The 27,409-nt window shown below is 46.0% G+C and overlaps 1 protein-coding gene across 1 annotated transcript; it reads right to left on the bottom strand.

Annotated features, from left to right (window-relative positions):
- Window positions 1-843: 843 nt before the first annotated feature.
- Window positions 844-27,409, bottom strand: LOC311132221 (alpha-taxilin-like). The gene is made up of 12 exons (XM_084165446.1): window positions 27,339-27,409; window positions 26,179-26,543; window positions 24,306-24,986; window positions 23,897-23,988; window positions 20,892-21,062; window positions 16,607-16,672; window positions 16,295-16,423; window positions 15,631-15,750; window positions 9,528-9,602; window positions 8,849-8,941; window positions 2,341-2,436; window positions 844-2,181 (listed from the first exon to the last, which is right to left on the bottom strand). The coding sequence occupies exons 2-12, from the start codon at window positions 26,531-26,533 to the stop codon at window positions 1,876-1,878; spliced, it is 2,184 nt and encodes a 727-aa protein (XP_084021572.1). The 5' UTR covers window positions 26,534-26,543; window positions 27,339-27,409; the 3' UTR covers window positions 844-1,875.

The following is a 27,409-nucleotide window of genomic DNA, read 5'->3' as shown; positions in this document are numbered from 1 at the left end:
CGTGTCAAACCGGAACACCACATGGTACAAAGAAAATACACGGTTTACACAGAAGGTAGACATTGCCACTAATCACTGATACAGGGTCAGTTGTTTCACCTCCCCAATGGTCAAGGTTAGGAATGGGCTAGAGTCATCTGATCCTAGATCTGTGGTTAGGGTCAACTGAGTTTTTACGTCTGGGGTGTATTCATTGGTGTACGCCTTCTCAAACCAACGGAAGACAAGTTTCTATTGGATAAATTCAGTTAGGTCCCTCCCAGTTACATCCTGTTTCCTAACGTTTGGTTCCTAGTGAATACACCCCAGGACAGTGTGTGTGTCGAGGAAGGGAGGGGATAATACATTCGCAGTTAAGTGCTTGTCAAATCAAACTGCCACAGAACTAAATAGCGAGGCTGGGGTTGCAAAGAAATATCAGTTTAAACATTTTATTACTGCACCTGATTAACGAAAAAAAACTATCCGAGTTGGGATGCAACAATCTTGTTAAGATACATATTCTCACCCACCTTGGTCAGCACATTTCAATATCTGTTTCAGTGTTGATGGAATCTTACATCTTAAACATTAATTATCATGATCACAAGGAAAGCCAGCATGAAAAAAATAGTAAAACATTTCCATTGGATCAAATGTTGTAGAATGAAATTGAAAACAAGGAATATGAGTGTGTGGAATGGATACATGCATATTGTGGGAATGATGACGAATGTCAAATTAGTAAACGAACGCAGCCAGGAGGTAAAAACAAAAACATCTAAATTACTTAACAATTAAGAAAATAATAGACTGATTTTTTTTTATATATATATATATATATATATATATATATATATATAGTGGTGTTTCTCCGTTAGATACACAAGTGTTAAAATAACTCAGATAATATCAAACAAATACAGTCTACAAACTCTGCTGTGCAACAACGTATGATATAAAGAAACAAACCATAACCACAAGGCTATTTCCTCTTTTCTTGGGGTGTACTCATTAGTGCACACCGTAGCAAAACATATTGCAACGGAAAACACGTTTCTTATTGGACAAGTTCCCTGTTTTGCTCTGTTTGCTTCCCGTTGGTTCCTAGTGAATACACACACACCTGGTTTAAGAGTAATTTGTGTGGATCCACCGATTGGGCATGATTCATAAAGAATATCTACATAATCCATTCACTCTCTGGACCTTTGGTTCTAGGATAAACAAGGACATCTATAACGGAATTAATGAAAGAAAGTGACTCTTCTCAAGATATCCCCAACCTAGAGATATACACACACACACACACCGCTCTCTGAACTGAAAGGTGATCCCTACATGCTCTGGGTTGAAGTCCAACTGTGGTCCTACATCTGCATCTCTATATGACTCACACACACACACACAAAAGAAAGAGACCAATGGAGACAAGCACACACCTACAAAATAGGGCTCTGGTCAAACATAGCGCACTATTTGGAGAATAGGGTGCCATTTAGAACGAAGCCTCTCTTTAGCTTGCGATTTACATGAACATTGTGTACTGGAGTTCTCAAAAGGAACGGAAAAGAAGAAAAGACCAAAAGGCAGGATTACAACCTTCAAGAAGGTTCCCTGACTGACCGCCACCAACTCTCCAGGAGGAACCAGAGTAAGTAGAAGCCGCTACTTGACTGCAGATCCAGGATCAGGTTCTCTTGCACCGCCCTATTGGTTTTAGTTAGGGAAACTGATCCTAGATCTGTGGTTAGGGGACAACTTCATCTTATTCCGGAGGGAATGACACAGACCCACACTCTTAACTCCTACGTTAGTAGTGGCTTGGCTTGCAGGCTGGTAGTTGGTTGGTGAAGAGGAGAGAGACTGTGAGCAGTGTTGCCCAGGCGAGAGGTCTCATTCCTGGGCAGTGAGGGGGGCTGCACAGGCCTGGTTCTCAGTGTCCAACTCTGGGCCGCAGTGGCAGCAGGGTGTGGGGGAGCTAGGGGTGGTGGTGGTGTCGGGGTCTGGGCTGGGCTCCTGGGAGTCTATGGGGGGGAGGGAGGTGGATTCATCTCCTGGGCTGTCGTCCTCGGGGCCGGCGCTCAGGCCCTGGACCTTCTTGCTGAGCTCATTGCGTTCGTTCTGCAGTGCCCGGCAAAGCTTCTCCAGCCTCCCTACCTTCCCCTGGAGGCCGTCAAACTCACGGTCCTGCAGCGTTTTCTAGGGAACACACAAAGATTTATACAGATGTGCACGTGCACACACACACACACACAGTCAGTCACAGACACCTTGCACTTTTCACAACAACAACAAAAAATGTACACTAACACCAATATAAAAAGCCCCATTCAGTGAGTTCGGTCTGATTTGACCTACCTCCTCAGCCATGACCAGCAGGGCTTTGTTGCTACTCTCCCACCTGGAGCGATACATGGTCGTCTCCTTCTCCAGCTTCTTGATCTTCTTCGTCATCTAAGGACACACACAGGTCACATCACATGACCACGGACGACACTCGGAGACAGACCTGCCAACTTTGAATCATTTTTACGAGTACCGCTTCAGCACGGCAGCGGGCACCCCCCCCAGCCTCCACAACGGCACAGATCATTGGCAAATTCTTTAGCCTAATAATGATGTTGGCAGAAGATGGAGATTTTTTTAGTGGACTATGAGATAAAACTGGGTTAATCACGAACATAGAGTTAGAGTTCTTTGTTATTGGGCCAGGAACTTAATTCGATCATTTCACTGTGTGTGTGTGGGGGTTTGTGTATGTTTCAAGGATTTAGGGACCTGTCATGTCCAACGATCGGTCTTCAGGTCAAGCCCGGGAGAGCCGGAGTTGAACAGAGTTTTAAACTAAACATGAGTGTTTTTGCAAGATAAGGGATTGATTGATTGTATTACTATTGATTCTCAACTGAAATGAAAGTCGAATTTAGCCGCCATCATAGACAAAAGGAAGTAGGCGGAGCGATAAAGAGCGGGAAACTGAAGAGGGAGGGGTTTTGAACTAGAGGAGATATGGATGGGATACTGGGGGAGGGAGAGAGAAAAAGTGTGCTACTCTGCAGACCGGCATAGACTTTGTTGAAATTGTAATAAAGTCATTCTTGATTCTACGAAAACTCTGGAAGTATTTTGATATGTAATAAAGTATAGTGATTATTTTCCACAACATAGTCTGCCTCAGACTTATGGGTACCTGGTACTGCTCTTCTGTAGCGAACTAGAAATACGCTTAAATATACAAATCAGGGCACAAAGTACAGTGGGGAAAAAAAGTATTTAGTCAGCCACCAATTGTGCAAGTTCTCCCACTTAAAAAGATGAGAGAGGCCTGTAATTTTCATCATAGGTACACATCAACTATGACAGACAAAATGAGAAGAAATAAAATCCAGAAAATCACATTGTAGGATTTTTAATGAATTTGCAAATTATGGTGGAAAAAAAGTATTTGGTCAATAACAAACGTTTCTCAATACTTTGTTATATACCCTTTGTTAGCAATGACACAGGTCAAACGTTTTCTGTAAGTCTTCACAAGGTTTTCACACACTGTTGCTGGTATTTTGGCCCATTCCTCCATGCCGATCTCCTCTAGAGCAGTGATGTTTTGGGGCTGTCGCTGGGCAACACAGACTTTCAACTCCCTCCAAAGATTTTCTATGGGGTTGAGATCTGGAGACTGGCTAGGCCACTCCAGGACCTTGAAATGCTTCTTACGAAGCCACTCCTTCGTTGCCCGGGCGGTGTGTTTGGGATCATTGTCATGCTGAAAGACCCAGCCACGTTTCATCTTCAATGCCCTTGCTGATGGAAGGAGGTTTTCACTCAAAATCTCACTATACATGGCCCCATTCATTCTTTCCTTTACACGGATCAGTCGTCCTGGTCCCTTTGCAGAAAACAGCCCCAAAGCATGATGTTTCCACCCCCATGCTTCACAGTAGGTATGGTGTTCTTTGGATGCAACTCAGCATTCTTTGTCCTCCAAACACGACGAGTTGAGTTTTTACCAAAAAGTTCTATTTTGGTTTCATCTGACCATATGACATTCTCCCAATCCTCTTCTGGATCATCCAAATGCACTCTAGCAAACTTCAGACGGGCCTGGACATGTACTGGCTTAAGCAGGGGGACACGTCTTGCACTGCAGGATTTGAGTCCCTGGCGGCGTAGTGTGTTAGTGATGGTAGGCTTTGTTACTTTGGTCCCAGCTCTCTGCAGGTCATTCACTAGGTCCCCCCGTGTGGTTCTGGGATTTTTGCTCAACGTTCTTGTGATCATTTTGACCCCACGGGGTGAGATCTTGCGTGGAGCCCCAGATCGAGGGAGATTATCAGTGGTCTTGTATGTCTTCCATTTCCTAATAATTGCTCCCACAGTTGATTTCTTCAAACCAAGCTGCTTACCTATTGCAGATTCAGTCTTCCCAGCCTGGTGCAGGTCTACAATTTTGTTTCTGGTGTCCTTTGACTGCTCTTTGGTCTTGGCCATAGTGGAGTTTGTAGTGTTTGAGGTTGTGGACAGGTGTCTTTTATACTGATAACAAGTTCAAACAGGTGCCATTAATACAGGTAACGAGTGGAGGACAGAGGAGCCTCTTAAAGAAGAAGTTACAGGTCTGTGAGAGCCAGAAATCTAGCTTGTTTGTAGGTGACCAAATACTTATTTTCCACCATAATTTGCAAATAAATTCATAAAAAAATCATACAATGTGATTTTCTGGAATTTTTTTCTCTCAATTTGTCTGTCATAGTTGACGTGTACCTATGATGAAAATTACAGGCCTCTCTCATCTTTTTAAGTGGGAGAACTTGCACAATTGGTGGCTGACTAAATACTTTTTTCCCCACTGTACGTGAGGATGGCTGGCTCCGTAATTTGGAGAATTTTGAATTTTTCATACATCTGAAAAAGCTTTTTCCTGCAATCTAGAGCCATAATCAGTATGCTTAATTCTATATAAAAAAAATAAAAAAAAGATATTTTTCATATCTAAGCATATGTCTTGCGCTGTCTGTATCCTCCTGACTGGTGTCGTTTTTATTTTCAAAGAAACAAATTATGCTTCTCTGCTAAAATCTGGTTAAAGACTGAAAGGAATGTGAGTCTAATTCAGACATTTAGTTATTGCTTGCTTTTCTAAAGTCCACCAACCTTGACAGCAGGCATGCCAGCTAAAAGCTAAAATAAAGGTACCTGCCAAAATAATGAAAACACTTGAATAAATGAGGGGTCACGAGGGGTCACTGAATGGTTTGATGAGCATGAAAACCATATGTAAGCCATATGCCATGGCCGTCTCAGTCACTAGATCTCAACCCAATTAAAAAACACTCGTTGGAGATTCTGGAACGGCGCCCGAGACAGCGTTCTCCACCATCAACCAACAAAAACACGAAATGATGGAATTTATTGCGGAAGAATGGTGTCGCATCCCTCCATTAGAGTTCCAGACACTTGTGGAAACTACGCCAAGGTGCATTGAAGACGTTCTAGCTCGTGATGGCCCCAACGCCCTATTAAGAGCCTTTATGTTACGGTTTCCTTATTTTATAGACAAGCTAGCTACTCTTAACTTGATTGATAGCTTGAAATGGCTTCTTGGTAGATAGGTTCCCAACCTTATAACTATCTGGGAAAGCTAAAGCCAACTTCATAAAATTGCTAACTGGTATTTTACCAGTACAAATCTGACTGGCCACTTGCCCCCTATGGGCATGAAGTCTCTGTGTAGGCCTAAGGTTGGGTAGGGGGGAGGTCCGGAGGGGGCCTAAGGTTGGGTAGGGGGGAGGTCCGGAGGGGGCCTAAGGTTGGGTAGGGGGGAGGTCCGGAGGGGGTCTAAGGTTGGGTCTGGGGGAGGTCCGGAGGGGGCCTAAGGTTGGGTAGGGGGGAGGTCCGGAGGGGGCCTAAGGTTGGGTAGGGGGGAGGTCCGGAGGGGGTCTAAGGTTGGGTCGGGGGGAGGTCCGGAGGGGGTCTAAGGTTGGGTCGGGGGGAGGTCCGGAGGGGGTCTAAGGTTGGGTCGGGGGGAGGTCCGGAGGGGGTCTAAGGTTGGGTAGGGGGGAGGTCCGGAGGGGGTCTAAGGTTGGGTCGGGGGGAGGTCCGGAGGGGGTCTAAGGTTGGGTAGGGGGGAGGTCCGGAGGGGGTCTAAGGTTGGGTCGGGGGGAGGTCCGGAGGGGGTCTAAGGTTGGGTAGGGGGGAGGTCCGGAGGGGGTCTAAGGTTGGGTAGGGGGGAGGTCCGGAGGGGGTCTAAGGTTGGGTCGGGGGGAGGTCCGGAGGGGGTCTAAGGTTGGGTAGGGGGGAGGTCCGGAGGGGGTCTAAGGTTGGGTAGGGGGGAGGTCCGGAGGGGGTCTAAGGTTGGGTAGGGGGGAGGTCCGGAGGGGGTCTAAGGTTGGGTCGGGGGGAGGTCCGGAGGGGGTCTAAGGTTGGGTAGGGGGGAGGTCCGGAGGGGGTCTAAGGTTGGGTAGGGGGGAGGTCCGGAGGGGGTCTAAGGTTGGGTAGGGGGGAGGTCCGGAGGGGGTCTAAGGTTGGGTCGGGGGGAGGTCCGGAGGGGGTCAGTCAACTTCCCCCTAAGGAAGTTGGAACAATTAGATATATATATTTAAACCTAGAGTCTTAAATTATATCAAACAATGTAGCCAACACAGAAGTCTTATGTTTGATCATAAATGAAATTGAGGTGGTCTCAATAAAACGTCCAGATTATTCTAGGTAAAATTTAGGGTTAATGATTATTCTAATTAAAAAGGGAAATTTCACAATGTTCCACTTCATATTCATCATCTCCAGCACCACCCCAACATCCACATACTGAATGGGATAACGGCGCTTTTCTATGTTTTGCAGTAAAAAAAGATTGAGGAAGACAAGTCTTCCCAATGACATCATCGGTGTGCATCGTGTGATTTTAACCAATTATGAGGCGGCATTGCCTCCTAACTTCCTACTAACTGGTCGATGATGTCATCGGAAACACATCTTCCTCGATCTTTTTTTACTACAAAACATAGAAAAGCGCCGTTATCCCATTCAGTATGTGGATGTTGGGGTGGTGCTGGAGATGATGAATATGAAGTGGAGCATTTTAGATATTTCCCTGCAATTGTTTTATTTATTTATTTAAACCTTTATTTAACCAGGCAAGTCAGTTAAGAACAAATTCTTATTTACAATGACGGCCTACACCGGCCAAACCCGGACGACGCTGGGCCAATTGTGTGTGCCGCCCTATGGGACTCCCAATCACAGCCGGTTGTGATACAGCCTGGAGTCGAACCAGGGGGTCTGTAGTGACGCCTCAAGCACTGAGATGCGGTGCCTTAGACCGCTGCGCCACTTGGTAGCCCAAAAGGTGTCATTATGTGGATAATCTACATTTTCACTAAACTGGCCTCTTCATTTTGTTTGGGGGATAAAATTCTGAATAATTCAATTACTGGATGTAATAATGTAGTAGTGTAGCTTCCTGTTTGTAGGCTATTTGGAAAATGAAACAACTGAACTAAACCTATATGAGCTTGATTCAGATCTCCATCCTTTACCTCATCCATCAGGTTAGGTCTGACTACTAGGCTACCATTCATTCTACGTGCCTTGTTGTCATCGGTGAACTGACTATTATGACATCATCAGCAGCCTACTGTTGACCTCCAGCGATATGAAGAGGACAGATCCACAACGGATTCATAAAAAAAAAAAAACACAGGCCTGCTCATCTTTTAACAGTGTCCCATCACTTTCTGTGAAGGTCTGTATCAGCGGAACAGCTCTCTGCCACGTCCGTTTCCATCCACGCAGCGATGCACACCGAAGTACCGCAACACCGCACGTTTCCTTCGCTCGGCAACGCACTCACGCCCACCACCGTCTTTGCGGAGCTCAAAGCACGTGCGGGCAAGAAAGTGTTCTCGCTTAGTAGACTAAACGCTGTAGCTAACTACCTCCGTCGTATTTTGACGCCTTAGCTAAGGAGCTAACTATGAAATAATAGTGGTTATGTCAGTGTTTACCAAACTCGGTCCCCCGGAACCCCAAGGGGTGCACGTTTTGGTTTTTTGTCCTAGCACTACACAGCTGATTCAAATAATCAAAGCTTGATGATTAGTTGATTATTTCAAATCAGCGGTGTAGTGCCAGGGCAAAACAACTAAAATGTGCACCCAGGAGGGGCCCCAGGACAGAGTTTGGCAAACCCCTGTGTTATGTGCTTAACTAACACATAGTGGAAAATGTATTTGACAAACAGTTTGTTCTCCATTTTCCCTACCCCTTTTCCCCCTCACACATCAGAGGGATCAACAGAAAGTGGAGAGTTGCCATCCAGCTCTAGGGAGAAAAACAGTACTACGACTACGGCTACGCTACGGCTACGACTACGGCTACAACTACGCTACGGCTACAACTACGCTACGGCTACGACTACGGCTACGCTACGACTACGGCTACGCTACGGCTACGGCTACGCCTACGGCTACGGCTACGACTACGGCTACGACTACGCTACGGCTACGACTACGGCTACGACTACGCTACGGCTACGCTACGGCTACGGCTACGGCTACGCTACGGCTACGCTACGGCTACGCTACGGCTACGACTACGGCTACGCTACGACTACGGCTACGGCTACGACTACGACTACGGCAGGCTGGAGATTTTTTTATCCTCGCCCAAGTCCTCTGATTGGCTCAGCTCCAACTTCAGACGGTTGAGTCAAAAAAAAACACAATGTGTCAAACTAGAAGCCTATTTTTTGGATAGTTTTTCATACCAGCGTACTGTCACCTCAAATTGTGTGACGGTTGGCAGGTCTTCGGACTCAAACATGGGTCAGCCTACATCTTAACACACACACACACACACACAGGCTCACCTTCTCCATCTCCTGTTTGAAGGTGGTGAACACCTCATTGCTCTTTGAAAGAGTGCTCTGGAACTCCTCAAACTTCTCTGTGTATAAGGACAGCTGGGTGGGGAGACAGGCAGAAGAGGGCGGAGATTAAATTCACATATTACCTTTTGCAGCTCAGCAGAAACAGTGAGGATGTTTATCATATAGCTAGATGTCGATCATGGAGCACCCACTCTGTCCAGAGGTTTATCATAGAGCACCCACTCTGTCCAGAGGTTTATCATAGAGCACCCACTCTGTCCAGAGGTTTATCATAGAGCATCCACTCTGTCCAGAGGTTTATCATAGAGCACCCACTCTGTCCAGAGGTTTATCATAGAGCACCCACTCTGTCCAGAGGTTTATCATAGAGCACCCACTCTGTCCTGAGGTTTATCATAGAGCACCCACTCTGTCCAGAGGTTTATCATAGAGCACCCACTCTGTCCAGAGGTTTATCATAGAGCACCCACTCTGTCCAGAGGTTTATCATAGAGCACCCACTCTGTCCAGAGGTTTATCATAGAGCACCCACTCTGTCCAGAGGTTTATCATAGAGCACCCACTCTGTCCAGAGGTTTATCATAGAGCACCCACTCTGTCCAGAGGTTTATCATAGAGCACCCACTCTGTCTTAAAAGAGTTCTAGAGAGATAGTTACCTGTTGTTTGAGATGCACCTCTTGCTGCTTCATCAGCTCACTCATCCTCTGAGACTCTAATGCTTCCTTCAGCAGCTGGAGAGACAACATGAGACTGACATGAGAACAACCCCAACCCACCCTCTGAAACTCCACCTCTTCCTTCAGCAGCTGGAGAGACAACATGAGACTGACATGAGAACAACCCCAACCCACCCTCTGAAACTCCACCTCTTCCTTCAGCAGCTGGAGAGACAACATGAGACTGACATGAGAACAACCCCAACCCACCCTCTGAAACTCCACCTCTTCCTTCAGCAGCTGGAGAGACAACATGAGACTAACATGAGAACAACCCGAACCCACCCTCTGAAACTCCACCTCTTCCTTCAGCAGCTGGAGAGACAACATGAGACTGACATGAGAACAACCCCAACCCACCCTCTGAAACTCCACCTCTTCCTTCAGCAGCTGGAGAGACAACATGAGACTGACATGAGAACAACCCCAACCCACCCTCTGAAACTCCACCTCTTCCTTCAGCAGCTGGAGAGACAACATGAGACTGACATGAGAACAACCCCAACCCACCCTCTGAAACTCCACCTCTTCCTTCAGCAGCTGGAGAGACAACATGAGACTGACATGAGAACAACCCCAACCCACCCTCTGAAACTCCACCTCTTCCTTCAGCAGCTGGAGAGACAACATGAGACTGACATGAGAACAACCCCAACCCACCCTCTGAAACTCCACCTCTTCCTTCAGCAGCTGGAGAGACAACATGAGACTGACATGAGAACAACCCCAACCCACCCTCTGAAACTCCACCTCTTCCTTCAGCAGCTGGAGAGACAACATGAGACTAACATGAGAACAACCCCAACCCACCCTCTGAAACTCCACCTCTTCCTTCAGCAGCTGGAGAGACAACATGAGACTGACATGAGAACAACCCCAACCCACCCTCTGAAACTCCACCTCTTCCTTCAGCAGCTGGAGAGACAACATGAGACTGACATGAGAACAACCCCAACCCACCCTCTGAAACTCCACCTCTTCCTTCAGCAGCTGGAGAGACAACATGAGACTGACATGAGAACAACCCCAACCCACCCTCTGAAACTCCACCTCTTCCTTCAGCAGCTGGAGAGACAACATGAGACTGACATGAGAACAACCCCAACCCACCCTCTGAAACTCCACCTCTTCCTTCAGCAGCTGGAGAGACAACATGAGACTGACATGAGAACAACCCCAACCCACCCTCTGAAACTCCACCTCTTCCTTCAGCAGCTGGAGAGACAACATGAGACTGACATGAGAACAACCCCAACCCACCCTCTGAAACTCCACCTCTTCCTTCAGCAGCTGGAGAGACAACATGAGACTGACATGAGAACAACCCCAACCCACCCTCTGAAACTCCACCTCTTCCTTCAGCAGTTGGAGAGACAACATGAGACTGACATGAGAACAACCCCAACCCACCCTCTGAAACTCCACCTCTTCCTTCAGCAGCTGGAGAGACAACATGAGACTGACATGAGAACAACCCCAACCCACCCTCTGAAACTCCACCTCTTCCTTCAGCAGCTGGAGAAACATGAGACTAGGGCTGTCCAGACTTCATTTTTTTTCCTCCTTTGACCAAACGATTGGTCTAATTTTTTTTTACGTGTATTTTTCCATACATAGACACATCCTATGTGTTTTAATCAAATGCCAAGAGTGTGCAAAGCTGTCATCAAGGCAAAGAGTGACTAAGCTCCTCCCTCTTCTCCTCGCTGCAGCGAACAGAACATCAGCAGTGTTTATCGCGCTGCCTGTGTTGATGAACATCAGCAGTGTTTATCGCGCTGCCTGTGTTGATGAACATCAGCAGTGTTTATCGCGCTGCCTGTGTTGATGAACATCAGCAGTGTTTATCGCGCTGCCTGTGTTGATGAACATCAGCAGTGTTTATCGCGCTGCCTGTGTTGATGAACATCAGCAGTGTTTATCGCGCTGCCTGTGTTGATGAACATCAGCAGTGTTTATCGCGCTGCCTGTGTTGATGAACATCAGCAGTGTTTATCGCGCTGCCTGTGTTGATGAACATCAGCAGTGTTTATCGCGCTGCCTGTGTTGATGAACATCAGCAGTGTTTATCGCGCTGCCTGTGTTGATGAACATCAGCAGTGTTTATCGCGCTGCCTGTGTTGATGAACATCAGCAGTGTTTATCGCGCTGCCTGTGTTGATGAACATCAGCAGTGTTTATCGCGCTGCCTGTGTTGATGAACATCAGCAGTGTGTATCGCGCTGCCTGTGTTGATGAACATCAGCAGTGTTTATCGCGCTGCCTGTGTTGATGAACATCAGCAGTGTTTATCGCGCTGCCTGTGTTGATGAACATCAGCAGTGTGTATCGCGCTGCCTGTGTTGATGAACATCAGCAGTGTTTATCGCGCTGCCTGTGTTGATGAACATCAGCAGTGTTTATCGCGCTGCCTGTGTTGATGAACATCAGCAGTGTGTATCGCGCTGCCTGTGTTGATGAACATCAGCAGTGTTTATCGCGCTGCCTGTGTTGATGAAGCTGCACCATAATTACAGCCATTTCTGACTGAGAAGCCGTGTTACCGAAATCCCTCATTTGTTTAGGAAACGGATGCAGAGGAAGTGACACACTCGAAAACGGGGGGGAATGTTTACTGGTTGCTCAGAAAGTGAAGGTGGAAGTCACGATGTGTGGAACAAATTTGACTAGTTGTGGAAAATACTGGATATCAAGAAAAATAAGGTAAGGAGAAGCGCTGCGTGCATATTGTTTGTGCCAAACAGGTGCTGTTATATTACAATATACATTTTCTAACCGTTTGGAACAATGTAAACACAAAATAAATGATAAGTGCACCAGAGAGTCTGTTGCAAAGTTTTTGTTTGTTTGTTGTAAAGCCTTTATTAAACGCAAAGACTAAAAACAGTCGCATTCATTCATGAATGCAATTTCCGAAATGGAACAGTTTAGGCCTATTTATTGTTTACGCTAATTATTCAAATGGTTGCCTTATTTATTTTAAAAACTAAAACGCTTGATCGCGTTTCAAAATCACGTACGACTCCTATGCTATGCTGTGTGATGACATGAACAAATAAAGGATTGATTGATACAGTAGCCTATATAAAGTATTGAACTATAAGCCTAAGTAAGTTACGGTATTAAGACTAAACAGGATGAGCTCATAGGCCTACAGCTCGATGGTGGTTATACAAGGCTGCTATACTAAACCTACTAATGATAATGACATTACTTATGATCATCATCATAATAATAATAAGGAGATCAAGGAAAAAGGAGGGTTATTATTATTATAAATATATTTTCCGACAATTTGTAAACAAACAAAACAAATAAATAAATAATACCAGATGCTGGTCTAACAGAAAAAAAAAAGTATAGCAAAGATTAAAAACAGACACATTTGTGAAATTGTTTATCCTAAATTGTTTATTGTGGTTGCGTGAGGTGAAATTAACATTTTTGTTTTATTCTATAAACTACTGACAACATTTTTCCCAAATTCCAAATATATTTTGTAAAATTTAGAGCATTTATTTGCAGTAATTTAAAACTGGTCAAAATAACAAAAAATATGTAGTGTTGTTAGACCTCGAATAATGCAAAGAAAATAAGTTCATGTTCATTTTTAAACAACACAATACTAATGTTTTAAATTTAGGAAGAGTTCAGAAATCAATATTTGGTGGAATAACCCTGATTTTCAATCACAGCTTTCATGTGTCTTGGCATGCTCTCCACCAGTCTTTCACATTGATGTTGGGTGACTTTATGCCACTCCTGGCGCAAAATTCAAGCAGCTCGGCTTTGTTTAATGGCTTGTGACCATCCATCTTCCTCTTGATCACATTCCAGAAGTTTTCAATGGGGTTCAGGTCTGGAGATTGGGCTGGCCATGACAGGGTCTTGATATGGTGGTCCTCCATCCACACCTTGATTGACCTGGCTGTGTGGCATGGCGCATTGTCCTGCTGGAAAAACCAATCCTCAGATTTGGGGAACAATGTCAGAACAAAAGGAAGCACGTTTTCTTTCAGGACAACCTTGTATGTGGCTTGATTCATACGTCCTTCACAAAGACAAATCTGCCCGATTCCAGCCTTGCTGAAGGACCCCCAGATCATCACTGATCCTCCACCAAATTTCACAGTGGGTGCGAGACACTGTGGCTTGTAGGCCTCTCCAGGTCTCCGTCTAACCATTAGACGACCAGGTGTTGGGCAAAGCTGAAAATTGGACTCATCAGAGAAGATGACCTTACTCCAGTCCTCTACGGTCCAATCCTTATGGTCTTTTGCAAACCTCAGCCTGGCTCTTCTTTGCTTCTCATTGATGAAGGGCTTTTTTCTATCTTTGCACGACTTCAGCCCTGCCCCTAGGAGCCTGTTTCGAGCTGTCCTCACCGTGCACTTCACCCCAGCTGCCGTTTGCCATTCTTTTTGTAGGTCACTTGATGTCATCCTACGGTTGTTGAGTGACATTCGAATGAGTTGGCGGTCATCCCGGTCAGTAGAGAGTCGTTTTTGCCCTCTGCCGGTCTGTAGCTTTGTTGTCCCCAATGTCTGCTGCTTGACCTTGTTCTTATGAACCGCCGTCTTTGAAATTTTAAGGATGGAAGCAACCTGACGCTCACTGCATCCCTCTGCCAGTAAAGCCAGAATTGAACCCTTCTTTTCCTCACTCAAAACTTTCCTTTTCAACTCTTTTGGCATGATCAATAGTTTTTAAAAAAATTAATATTACTTTTGAGGTACTATTAGCACTGTTTTTGCCATCCAGCTGGTCCTATTGCAAGAGGATAGTGATGACCACAGCAGTGGTTTTTATACTTTTCCTCGTTAAATAAGATTTGATTCAGGTGATCACCTAATCAGTACCTAATTCAGTAGAATGAGGTGTGCCTGTGTTGGAATTCAACAGACACTGGAATGGAATGGCTGTCATACATGTAGAGATGCTGATTTAAGAAAAATTTGCAGTGGTCTCTTAATTTTTTTTCCAGAGCTGTGTATATATATATATATATATATATATATATATATATATATATATATATATATATATATATATATATATATATATATATATATATATATATATATATGCTAGTGCTGGACTAAAGAAATCTCGGTCGACCAACAGTCTATCGACCAAACAATCGACCAGTTGACTAAATGAGGTCAGCCCTAAATGAGCCCAACCCTTACCCATCCTGAGACTCTGCCTCTTCCTTCAGTGGCTGGCGAGACAACATGAGACAAATTAAGAGTTGTGGGTTTGATTCTCATATAGCTGACATATAACTAATAGAAACATCATCACGTGAAGATAGGTACTTAGTTCTGTTAGCTGTGGCAGCAGTTTTTATTAGCTGTGGCAGTAGTTTTTATTAGCCGTGGCAGTATCTTTTATTAGCTGTGGCAGTATCTTTTATTAGCTGTGGCAGTAGTTTTTATTAGCTGTGGCAGTAGTTTTTATTAGCCGTGGCAGTAGTTTTTATTAGCCGTGGCAGTAGTTTTTATTAGCCGTGGCAGCAGTTTTTATTAGCTGTGGCAGTAGTTTTTATTAGCTGTGGCAGTAGTTTTTATTAGCTGTGGCAGTAGTTTTTATTAGCCGTGGCAGTAGTTTTTATTAGCCGTGGCAGTATCTTTTATTAGCTGTGGCAGTATCTTTTATTAGCCGTGGCAGTATCTTTTATTAGCTGTGGCAGTATCTTTTATTAGCTGTGGCAGTAGTTTTTATTAGCTGTGGCAGTAGTTTTTATTAGCCGTGGCAGTAGTTTTTATTAGCTGTGGCAGTAGTTTTTATTAGCCGTGGCAGTAGTTTTTATTAGCTGTGGCAGTAGTTTTTATTAGCTGTGGCAGCAGTTTCTATTAGCTGTGGCAGTAGTTTTTAGTTGCCATATTATTACTAAATATTGTTTGTCTTCATTTGGACACGTGAAAACGAGATGCATCAAGACATTTCATCCTGCAAAACGTTACATAAATAAATACATATACTCATTGAGTTGAGTATGTTGACTAGTGTTTTACCAAACAACTATTATACTCTTACTCACAAAGTCCTTCTCTCTGTGATGGCGGTCCTCTGCCTCTATGAGCAGGCCCTGAGCCTGGTGAAGCTTAGCGTCCACCAACTGTTGCTGCAGGTCCTTGTGCTTGAACACCTTGTCAATGTGCTGTGAGAGACGACAGGGGGTTAACGCTCACATGTCCAGAACATTGTCAGACCTTTACTGCAGTTACACCTTCTCTGTGCTTTAGTTATGCAAGTAAATGTCCATGTCCTGGCACAGAGCTGCAGAACTCCCGTCTGCTCCTCACAGAACACACACCGTTCTCCCCACTCCACACACACACCGTTCTCCCCCCACACACACACACACACACACCGTTCTCCCCACTCCAAACACACACACACACCGTTCTCCCCACTCCAAACACACACACCGTTCTCCCCACTCCAAACACACACACCGTTCTCCCCACTCCAAACACACACACCGTTCTCCCCACTCCAAACACACACACACACACACCGTTCTCCCCACTCCAAAGACACACACACACACACCGTTCTCCCCACTCCAAACACACACACACACACACCGTTCTCCCCACTCCAAACACACACACACACCGTTCTCCCCACTCCAAAGACACACACACACACCGTTCTCCCCACTCCAAACACACACCGTTCTCCCCACTCCAAACACACACCTCCTCTCGTAGTTCGTACTGTTGGATGAGTTTTTTGAGCTTCTCTGCCAGCTCAGAGTTCTCCAGCCTCAGACTGGCATTCCTCTCATTATGTTGTTCCATCTGGGCCTCGATGTCATACAGAGTCACCTGGGATGCAACAGCACAATGGACACCAACCAGGAAGTAGACAGAAGTGTTTAGTCCTTGGGTGAATGTCCAAAATATTTCCTAGATTTCTCAACACTCACTGCAGACCATCAAGGCAATAAATCAAGGCATCAAGGAAATACTTAATATTTATCCCTTCTTCACATGACGCTAGTGGCTCACCTGGAAGTGTGATGTCACCTCCTTCCTCTTCTCCTCCTCCACACGTGCACGCTGCATCCCGTCGTCCTGCAAGAGCAGGTTAAAGTTAGTTTAAAATGTATGGCTCCATTTTATTCCTGAAAGCGGTTCACTTCATCAATCTGAGATGACTGAATCACATTATAGGGCTGACAAAGTGTACTGTGCTGCCCAGCCCAGCTTGCCTTAGCCCAGCCAGTGTGAAAAAGGTACAAGTGTGAGCAACCGCTTCACCTACAGTAAATACCAGCTTCACCATCCTTTACCTAGTGTAAATACCAGCTTCACCATCCTTTACCTAGTGTAAACACCAGCTTCACCATCCTTTACCTAGTGTAAACACCAGCTTCACCATCCTTTACCTACTGTAAAAACCATCTTCACCATCCTTTACCTAGTGTTAATACCAGCTTCACCATCCTTTACCTAGAGTAAACACCAGCTTCACCATCATTTACCTACTGTAAAAACCAGCTTCACCATCCTTTACCTAGTGTAAACACCAGCTTCACCATCCTTTACCTAGTGTAAACACCAGCTTCACCATCCTTTACCTAGTGTAAACACCAGCTTCACCATCCTTTACCTAGTGTAAACACCAGCTTCACCATCCTTTACCTAGTGTAAACACCAGCTTCACCATCCTTTACCTAGTGTAAACACCAGCTTCACCATCCTTTACCTAGTGTAAACACCAGCTACACCATCCTTTACCTAGTGTAAACACCATCTTCACCATCCTTTACCTAGTGTAAACACCAGCTTCACCATCCTTTACCTAGTGTAAACACCAGCTTCACCATCCTTTACCTAGTGTAAACACCAGCTTCACCATCCTTTACCTACTGTAAACACCAGCTTCACCATCCTTTACCTAGTGTAAACACCAGCTTCACCATCCTTTACCTAGAGTAAACACCAGCTTCACCATCCTTTACCTACTGTAAACACCAGCTTCACCATCCTTTACCTAGTGTAAACACCAGCTTCACCATCCTTTACCTACTGTAACCACCAGCTTCACCATCCTTTACCTAGAGTAAACACCAGCTTCACCATCCTTTACCTAGAGTAAACACCAGCTTCACCATCCTTTACCTAGAGTAAACACCAGCTTCACCATCCTTTACCTAGTGTAAACACCAGCTTCACCATCCTTTACCTACTGTAATCACCAGCTTCACCATCCTTTACCTAGTGTAAACACCAGCTTCACCATCCTTTACCTAGTGTAAACACCAGCTTCACCATCCTTTACCTACTGTAAACACCAGCTTCACCATCCTTTACCTAGTGTAAACACCAGCTTCACCATCCTTTACCTAGTGTAAACACCAGCTTCACCATCCTTTACCTACTGTAAACACCAGCTTCACCATCCTTTACCTAGTGTAAACACCAGCTTCACCATCCTTTACCTAGTGTAAACACCAGCTTCACCATCCTTTACCTACTGTAAACACCAGCTTCACCATCCTTTACCTACTGTAAACACCAGCTTCACCATCCTTTACCTACTGTAAACACCAGCTTCACCATCCTTTACCTAGAGTAAACACCAGCTTCACCATCCTTTACCTAGTGTAAACACCAGCTTCACCATCCTTTACCTAGAGTAAACACCAGCTTCACCATCCCTTTACCTACTGTAAACACCAGCTTCACCATCCTTTACCTAGAGTAAACACCAGCTTCACCATCCTTTACCTAGAGTAAACACCAGCTTCACCATCCTTTACCTAGAGTAAACACCAGCTTCACCATCCTTTACCTAGTGTAAACACCAGCTTCACCATCCTTTACCTAGTGTAAACACCAGCTTCACCATCCTTTACCTAGTGTAAACACCAGCTTCACCATCCTTTACCTAGTGTAAACACCAGCTTCACCATCCTTTACCTAGTGTAAACACCAGCTTCACCATCCTTTACCTAGTGTAAACACCAGCTTCACCATCCTTTACCTAGTGTAAACACCAGCTTCACCATCCTTTACCTAGTGTAAACACCAGCTTCACCATCCTTTACCTACTGTAAACACCAGCTTCACCATCCTATACCTAGTGTAAACACCAGCTTCACCATCCTTTACCTAGTGTAAACACCAGCTTCACCATCCTTTACCTAGTGTAAACACCAGCTTCACCATCCTTTACCTACTGTAAACACCAGCTTCACCATCCTTTACCTAGTGTAAACACCAGCTTCACCATCCTTTACCTAGTGTAAACACCAGCTTCACCATCCTTTACCTAGTGTAAACACCAGCTTCACCATCCTTTACCTAGAGTAAACACCAGCTTCACCATCCTTTACCTAGAGTAAACACCAGCTTCACCATCCTTTACCTAGAGTAAACACCAGCTTCACCATCCTTTACCTAGAGTAAACACCAGCTTCACCATCCTTTACCTAGAGTAAACACCAGCTTCACCATCCTTTACCTAGTGTAAACACCAGCTTCACCATCCTTTACCTAGTGTAAACACCAGCTTCACCATCCTTTACCTAGTGTAAACACCAGCTTCACCATCCTTTACCTAGTGTAAACACCAGCTTCACCATCCTTTACCTAGTGTAAACACCAGCTTCACCATCCTTTACCTACTGTAAACACCAGCTTCACCATCCTTTACCTACTGTAATCACCAGCTTCACCATCCTTTACCTAGAGTAAACACCAGCTTCACCATCCTTTACCTACTGTAAACACCAGCTTCACCATCCTTTACCTAGAGTAAACACCAGCTTCACCATCCTTTACCTAGAGTAAATACCAGCTTCACCATCCTTTACCTAGTGTAAACACCAGCTTCACCATCCTTTACCTAGTGTTAATACCAGCTTCACCATCCTTTACCTACTGTAAACACCAGCTTCACCATCCTTTACCTAGAGTAAACACCAGCTTCACCATCCTTTACCTAGTGTAAACACCAGCTTCACCTTCCTTTACCTAGAGTAAACACCACCTTCACCATCCTTTACCTAGTGTAAACACCAGCTTCACCATCCTTTACCTAGAGTAAATACCAGCTTCACCATCCTTTACCTAGTGTAAACACCAGCTTCACCATCCTTTACCTAGTGTTAATACCAGCTTCACCATCCTTTACCTACTGTAAACACCAGCTTCACCATCCTTTACCTAGAGTAAACACCAGCTTCACCATCCTTTACCTAGTGTAAACACCAGCTTCACCTTCCTTTACCTAGAGTAAACACCACCTTCACCATCCTTTACCTAGTGTAAACACCAGCTTCACCATCCTTTACCTACTGTAAACACCAGCTTCACCATCCTTTACCTAGTGTAAACACCAGCTTCACCATCCTTTACCTACTGTAAACACCAGCTTCACCATCCTTTACCTAGTGTAAACACCAGCTTCACCATCCTTTACCTAGTGTAATCACCAGCTCCACCATCCTTTACCTAGTGTAAACACCAGCTTCACCATCCTTTACCTACTGTAAACACCAGCTTCACCATCCTTTACCTAGTGTAAACACCAGCTTCACCATCCTTTACCTAGTGTAAACACCAGCTTCACCATCCTTTACCTAGTGTAAACACCAGCTTCACCATCCTTTACCTAGTGTAAACACCAGCTTCACCATCCTTTACCTACTGTAAACACCAGCTTCACCATCCATTACCTAGTGTAAACACCAGCTTCACCATCCATTACCTAGTGTAAACACCAGCTTCACCATCCATTACCTAGTGTAAACACCAGCTTCACCATCCATTACCTAGTGTAAACACCAGCTTCACCATCCTTTACCTAGAGTAAACACCAGCTTCACCATCCATTACCTAGTGTAAACACCAGCTTCACCATCCATTACCTAGTGTAAACACCAGCTTCACCATCCTTTACCTAGTGTAAACACCAGCTTCACCATCCTTTACCTAGTGTAAACACCAGCTTCACCATCCTTTACCTACTGTAAACACCAGCTTCACCATCCATTACCTAGTGTAAACACCAGCTTCACCATCCATTACCTAGTGTAAACACCAGCTTCACCATCCATTACCTAGTGTAAACACCAGCTTCACCATCCATTACCTAGTGTAAACACCAGCTTCACCATCCTTTACCTAGAGTAAACACCAGCTTCACCATCCATTACCTAGTGTAAACACCAGCTTCACCATCCATTACCTAGTGTAAACACCAGCTTCACCATCCTTTACCTAGTGTAAACACCAGCTTCACCATCCTTTACCTAGTGTAAACACCAGCTTCACCATCCTTTACCTTGAGTGTGCGATTGTGCCTCTGCAGCTCCCTACAGAGTGACTCCAGTTTGCTGCGCGCCAGGATGGCCTTGCTGTGTTCATTCCTCAGGTGGTCCGTCTCCTGCACCAGCTGAGACTGTTTCTTCTGCAGGACACGCATTTGCTTCTGACTGTTCCGCTGATCCTCCAGCTACACACACACACAGGGGGGACGAATGCACACCACAAACATAAGGACACGCACACATACACACACGGGCATGCAGGCGCACACACACACACACACACACGCACACACACACACACACACACGGGCATGCAGGCGCACACACACACGGGCACGCAGGCACACAGAAAATAGACTTTAATGAATGAAAATACTATTAGAGCTGTTTAATTACAGTAATCCCTCGTTTATCGCGGGGGTTACGTTCCGAAAATGACCCGCGATAAGTGAAATCCGCGAAATAGAAAACTTTTTTTTTTTACAATTAGCAACTATTACATGTATACAAATACAGTGACTCACGTGTAGGCCGTTTCACTGCTCTTCAGACTGGGCCGCTGCATCCTGACTGCGCTCTGCAGTGTTCTCTTCTTCTGAAGCCCGCGGTGCAGGTGTGTTTGTTCGGGAGAAGAACATAGTGATAGGCAGCTGTTGTCGCTCTTTTTTCTTCTTTGCAAAAAGATCCTTGTACACCGACATGCCACCATCGATTACGTTGGAGAACTGTAATGAACGGCTCATCAAAGGGTCCCATTCCTCAGCTACTCGCTTAAGTTCAGTGGCCATTCGCACCATGGTTGCTAAGCGACCAAGCGTTAGTCCTTCCTCCTCATCTCTCGTGTCCTCTTCTCCCTCTTCTCTTTCATCGTCGCTTTGTGGCTTTGTCATTTACCTTCCCTTAGCATGTCCAGAAGTTTAACTTTATCTGAGATAGGTAGCATCTTCCGCCGTTTGGGCCCATCCGCAGGTGCTTTTGTCGGTCCAGGCCGTTTCGTCGACATTATGGGTTTAGGAGATGTTCGAAATTACAAGATAATTTGGCCAACTTAATGTAAATTTGCCAAGCTGTTTTATGTACGTACACATAACTGCACGAGACGACAAAATGATAGCACAATTCGTAGCATGTTTTGATACAAGAAGCGGGAGTGAGTTTTTAGCGAATCAGAATGCAGAGCACAATGCACCAAAAAAAAAAAAATGCATTATGAAAATCCGCGAAATAGCGAATCCGCGATAAGTGAACCGCGAAGTGGCGAGGGATCACTGTACACCTAAATGAAAAGCTATTGCTAAAATGGCTCCAATAAGTCTACTGATGGAAGGCTAGCGGGAAAACAAGTCAGGCTGCCAAGGGAAGCCATGTCCTTGTCCAGTAAAGACAGCGTATAGCAGTTTCCCCTCTAGCCCATTCCAAACACTGCAGTCTCCCTCGGCACCGCTCCATCAGCCAGCGTCACGCTCCCTGGGCCCAGTCAGCTGATAGAGACCACAGCTCATCTCTGACAGAGCGCCAGGAACCCACCCCCCCCCACCCACACAGAGCTGCCCTGTCCATTCCCCTGTAGGTCACCCTATGTTGATCTGCCCTGTCCATTCCCCTGTGTTGATCTGCCCTGTCCATTCCCCTGTGTTGATCTGCCCTGTCCATTCCCCTGTGTTGATCTGCCCTGTCCATTCCCCTGTGTTGATCTGCCCTGTCCATTCCCCTGTGTTGATCTGCCCTGTCCATTCCCCTGTGTTGATCTGCCCTGTCCATTCCCCTGTGTTGATCTGCCCTGTCCATTCCCCTGTGTTGATCTGCCCTGTCCATTCCCCTGTGTTGATCTGCCCTGTCCATTCCCCTGTGTTGATCTGCCCTGTCCATTCCCCTGTGTTGATCTGCCCTGTCCATTCCCCTGTGTTGATCTGCCCTGTCCATTCCCCTGTGTTGATCTGCCCTGTCCATTCCCCTGTGTTGATCTGCCCTGTCCATTCCCCTGTGTTGATCTGCCCTGTCCATTCCCCTGTGTTGATCTGCCCTGTCCATTCCCCTGTGTTGATCTGCCCTGTCCATTCCCCTATGTTGATCTGCCCTGTCCATTCCCCTATGTTGATCTGCCCTGTCCATTCCCCTATGTTGATCTGCCCTGTCCATTCCCCTATGTTGATCTGCCCTGTCCATTCCCCTATGTTGATCTGCCCTGTCCATTCCCCTATGTTGATCTGCCCTGTCCATTCCCCTATGTTGATCTGCCCTGTCCATTCCCCTGTAGGTCACCCTGTGTTGATCTGCCCTGTCCATTCCCCTGTAGGTCACCCTGTGTTGATCTGCCCTGTCCATTCCCCTGTAGGTCACCCTGTGTTGATCTGCCCTGTCCATTCCCCTGTAGGTCACCCTGTGTTGATCTGCCCTGTCCATTCCCCTGTAGGTCACCCTGTGTTGATCTGCCCTGTCCATTCCCCTGTAGGTCACCCTGTGTTGATCTGCCCTGTCCATTCCCCTGTAGGTCACCCTGTGTTGATCTGCCCTGTCCATTCCCCTGTAGGTCACCCTGTGTTGATCTGCCCTGTCCATTCCCCTGTAGGTCACCCTGTGTTGATCTGCCCTGTCCATTCCCCTGTAGGTCACCCTGTGTTGATCTGCCCTGTCCATTCCCCTGTAGGTCACCCTATGTTGATCTGCCCTGTCCATTCCCCTGTAGGTCACCCTGTGTTGATCTGCCCTGTCCATTCCCCTGTAGGTCACCCTGTGTTGATCTGCCCTGTCCATTCCCCTGTAGGTCACCCTATGTTGATCTGCCCTGTCCATTCCCCTGTAGGTCACCCTATGTTGATCTGCCCTGTCCATTCCCCTGCATGATGACCAGACAGACAGAGGAGACAAACTGCTACTGGCTGATACACAGATGGAGGCTAGAAATAAGAGGGCTGCTAGCATGCTCAAATTAAATAAATACAAAGTTATTAACTAAACCAAACAGCCTTTGAGCCACACACACACCCGAGTCAAAACGTTTATGAGAGTTACTACTCACCAGCTCAGCATACTTCTTACAGAGGCCTGACAGTTTCTCCTCTGGTGTACTCAGAGTGTTCAGGGTCTGCATCAGCAGGGTGATCTCTTTACCTGCAACACACAGGAGGTGGAAGATATTCAGCGTAACACAGGGAGGAAGACATTCAGTGCAACACCATCTCATCATAGCAGGGACCCAGCAACATACAAGGGGAAGTTGTCCAGTCCTCAACCCCTAGCCACCACCCGTATGACTAAAATAATCTGATGGATGACAGCTCGATATTAAGTGTGCAATATAGATGGGTAATAGCTCCCTATTGGTCTTCAGGACCAGGGTTGGAGGTCACTGACCTACTCCCATCCAATCATTTCAGATCAACGACAAGCACCTAGGGTTGATTTCAGACAGAGCAACAGAACCTTACCCAGCCCCTTCACCTTCTTCTTCTCTTGACTCTTCACTTTCTCCGCTCCGCCGGCATTCACTTTGACCTCCTCCGGCTTGACGTCCAGCTCCTTCTCATTGGCCAGGCCGTTGACCATGGGGCCGTGTGATTGGCCGTTGGGCAGGTTAACCCCGTCCTCCCCGTTGTCCTCCAGGCAGTAGGTGTTGAGGATGTCCTCCAGCTGGCGGCTCAGCACCTCAACCATGTCACACTGAGAAGACACCCCCTCCGCTATGGTGGCGACTGGGACAGGGGCAGGGTCTAATATAGTGGAGACTGGGAGGGGGGCAGGGTCTAATATAGTGGAGACTGGGAGGGGGGCAGGGTCTAATATAGTGGAGACTGGGAGGGGGGCAGGGTCTAATATAGTGGAGACTGGGAGGGGGGCAGGGTCTAATATAGTGGAGACTGGGAGGGGGGCAGGGTCTAATATAGTGGAGACTGGGAGGGGGGCAGGGTCTAATATAGTGGAGACTGGGAGGGGGGCAGGGTCTAATATAGTGGAGACTGGGAGGGGGGCAGGGTCTGCTATAGTGGAGACTGGGAGGGGGGCAGGGTCTAATATAGTGGAGACTGGGAGGGGGGCAGGGTCTGCCACAGTTGGGACGGTGAGGTGGGCTGCAGACTCTGCTGTGTTGGAAACGGCAACCGTCTCAGCCACTAGACACAGAAGGGAAAGAGAAACAAAATGCAGCAATAACAATTATTGGACTTTGCAGTACGTAACAACAACAAAGGTGAACAAAAATGAATTATAATAAAAAACATTAAAAGAACAACAATCAAAGAAAGAACACACAAAGCTGCACTGCTAGCTACACTTCGGAACGGTGATATGGGAGCTACACTTCGGAACGGTGATATGGGAGCTACACTTCGGAACGGTGATATGGGAGCTACACTTCGGAACGGTGATATGGGAGCTACACTTCAGAACGGTGATATGGGAGCTACACTTCAGAACTGTGATATGGGAGCTACACTTCGGAACGGTGATATGGGAGCTACACTTCGGAACGGTGATATGGGAGCTACACTTCGGAACGGTGATATGGGAGCTACACTTCGGAACGGTGATATGGGAGCTACACTTCAGAACGGTGATATGGGAGCTACACTTCGGAACGGTGATATGGGAGCTACACTTCGGAACGGTGATATGGGAGCTACACTTCGGAACGGTGATATGGGAGCTACACTTCGGAACGGTGATATGGGAGCTACACTTCGGAACGGTGATATGGGAGCTACACTTCGGAACGGTGATATGGGAGCTACACTTCAGAACGGTGATATGGGAGCTACACTTCAGAACTGTGATATGGGAGCTACACTTCGGAACGGTGATATGGGAGCTACACTTCGGAACGGTGATATGGGAGCTACACTTCGGAACGGTGATATGGGAGCTACACTTCGGAACGGTGATATGGGAGCTACACTTCAGAACGGTGATATGGGAGCTACACTTCGGAACGGTGATATGGGAGCTACACTTCGGAACGGTGATATGGGAGCTACACTTCGGAACGGTGATATCGGAGCTACACTTCGGAACGGTGATATGGGAGCTACACTTCAGAACGGTGATATATGAATGCTTCCATACAGCCGTTACACCCTAGCTAATGTAAAGCAACAGCAGCATTTTTTTTTTTTTTTTTTACAAACATGGCAATACTTCACTTAATTCTCAACTTGGAACTTACCTTCGTCTTCAACTCCCATCGCTAGTTGCAGGTGGAACGTAGAAAAATGTAAGAGTTTCCTAGTTCCGACTAGACTAGCACTTGAACGTGGCATTAGTTCCATCACATCAGTGACAACCCATGACACATAGCGCTAACTTTACCTGCACTTTCAGCCCCATCAGCTTGTGAAGGTGTGTCCTTCTCTGACTCTTTAGGGCTGCCAGCCTCTGTAACCTCTTTTGGGCTTCTGGTCTCCGTAACGTCTTTTGGGCTTCTGGTCTCCGTAACGTCTTTTGGGCTTCTGGTCTCCGTAACGTCTTTTGGGCTTCTGGTCTCCGTAACGTCTTTTGGGCTTCTGGTCTCCGTAACGTCTTTTGGGCTTCTGGTCTCCGTAACGTCTTTTGGGCTTCTGGTCTCCGTAACGTCTTTTGCCGCCTTGCTTCCCTCCATCTCTCCAGCGCCAGGTGCTGCATCGCTGCCATGCGCGGACGACTCTTCTGTGTCCTGTTTCTTCATGATGAAATGCCTGTAACAGATATTCTTCAAAATGTTCATCGAGCATTTTGTTTGTATAGGGGGAAAAGTCCAACTGCGGCGTAAATTACAGATCCGAATATTCAAGTGTTCGCTGACGATTTTTACACGTACCTCCGCTTGAGAAAAGCAAGAACTTAAAACTGCCAAACGTTAAATGGGGGATGTCACTGCAGTCTAAACCTCTAAGTTAGCTAGCGGACTAAACTCCGCTCTACGGTGAAGTAAGTCCTTCACCAAGGAGTGGAGTTTAGTCAGCTATAAGTTACCTAGTTATCGGTCAGTTGGTCACCGGTAATCATGACAGTACACCTTACCAGAAAGTGTGTTGAAATAAATTAATATAGCTCATGCTTACGTAAAATATATCTGAAATGGCGAACGACAGCAGGCTAACGTTAGCTAGCTACCCAGCAAAGCAACGCATAAATATGTGGTATGCTAACGAAGTGACATTTCAACGCGGCTAACGTGTAGCTAACTATGCGAATAGAATAGTTGACATTTTTGGAAAGTCGTCAACTCACTAGCTTGGTCTAGCAAGTGAAACAAGACCTCTCTTAGCAACCAAATACATAACTAGTTTCACTTTGTAGCTTTCAACATAAATTAGTCCCGTTTAGATAACGTTAGTTAGCAAGCTACCTAACTTAGCATTTATCGTTCTATATTACCTCTACACTACGGAACAAACCAAAGAAACACAACACCTCACATATCCCACAGTTATTATACATACTTCGAATAAGCTTTAGGTACTTTATTAGAAAATAAAAATGACATTTACCTTCTTGATACAACTCAATAAATACACTTCTGTGTTGCCTGCTGCTTTTCCTCCTGCCAACCAACACAGGA

Source organism: Coregonus lavaretus, assembly GCF_964263955.1.
Source record: "Coregonus lavaretus genome assembly, chromosome: 7".
NCBI classification, from domain to species: Eukaryota; Metazoa; Chordata; class Actinopteri; order Salmoniformes; family Salmonidae; genus Coregonus; species Coregonus lavaretus.
This window is presented reverse-complemented; position numbering and strand designations above follow the sequence as displayed.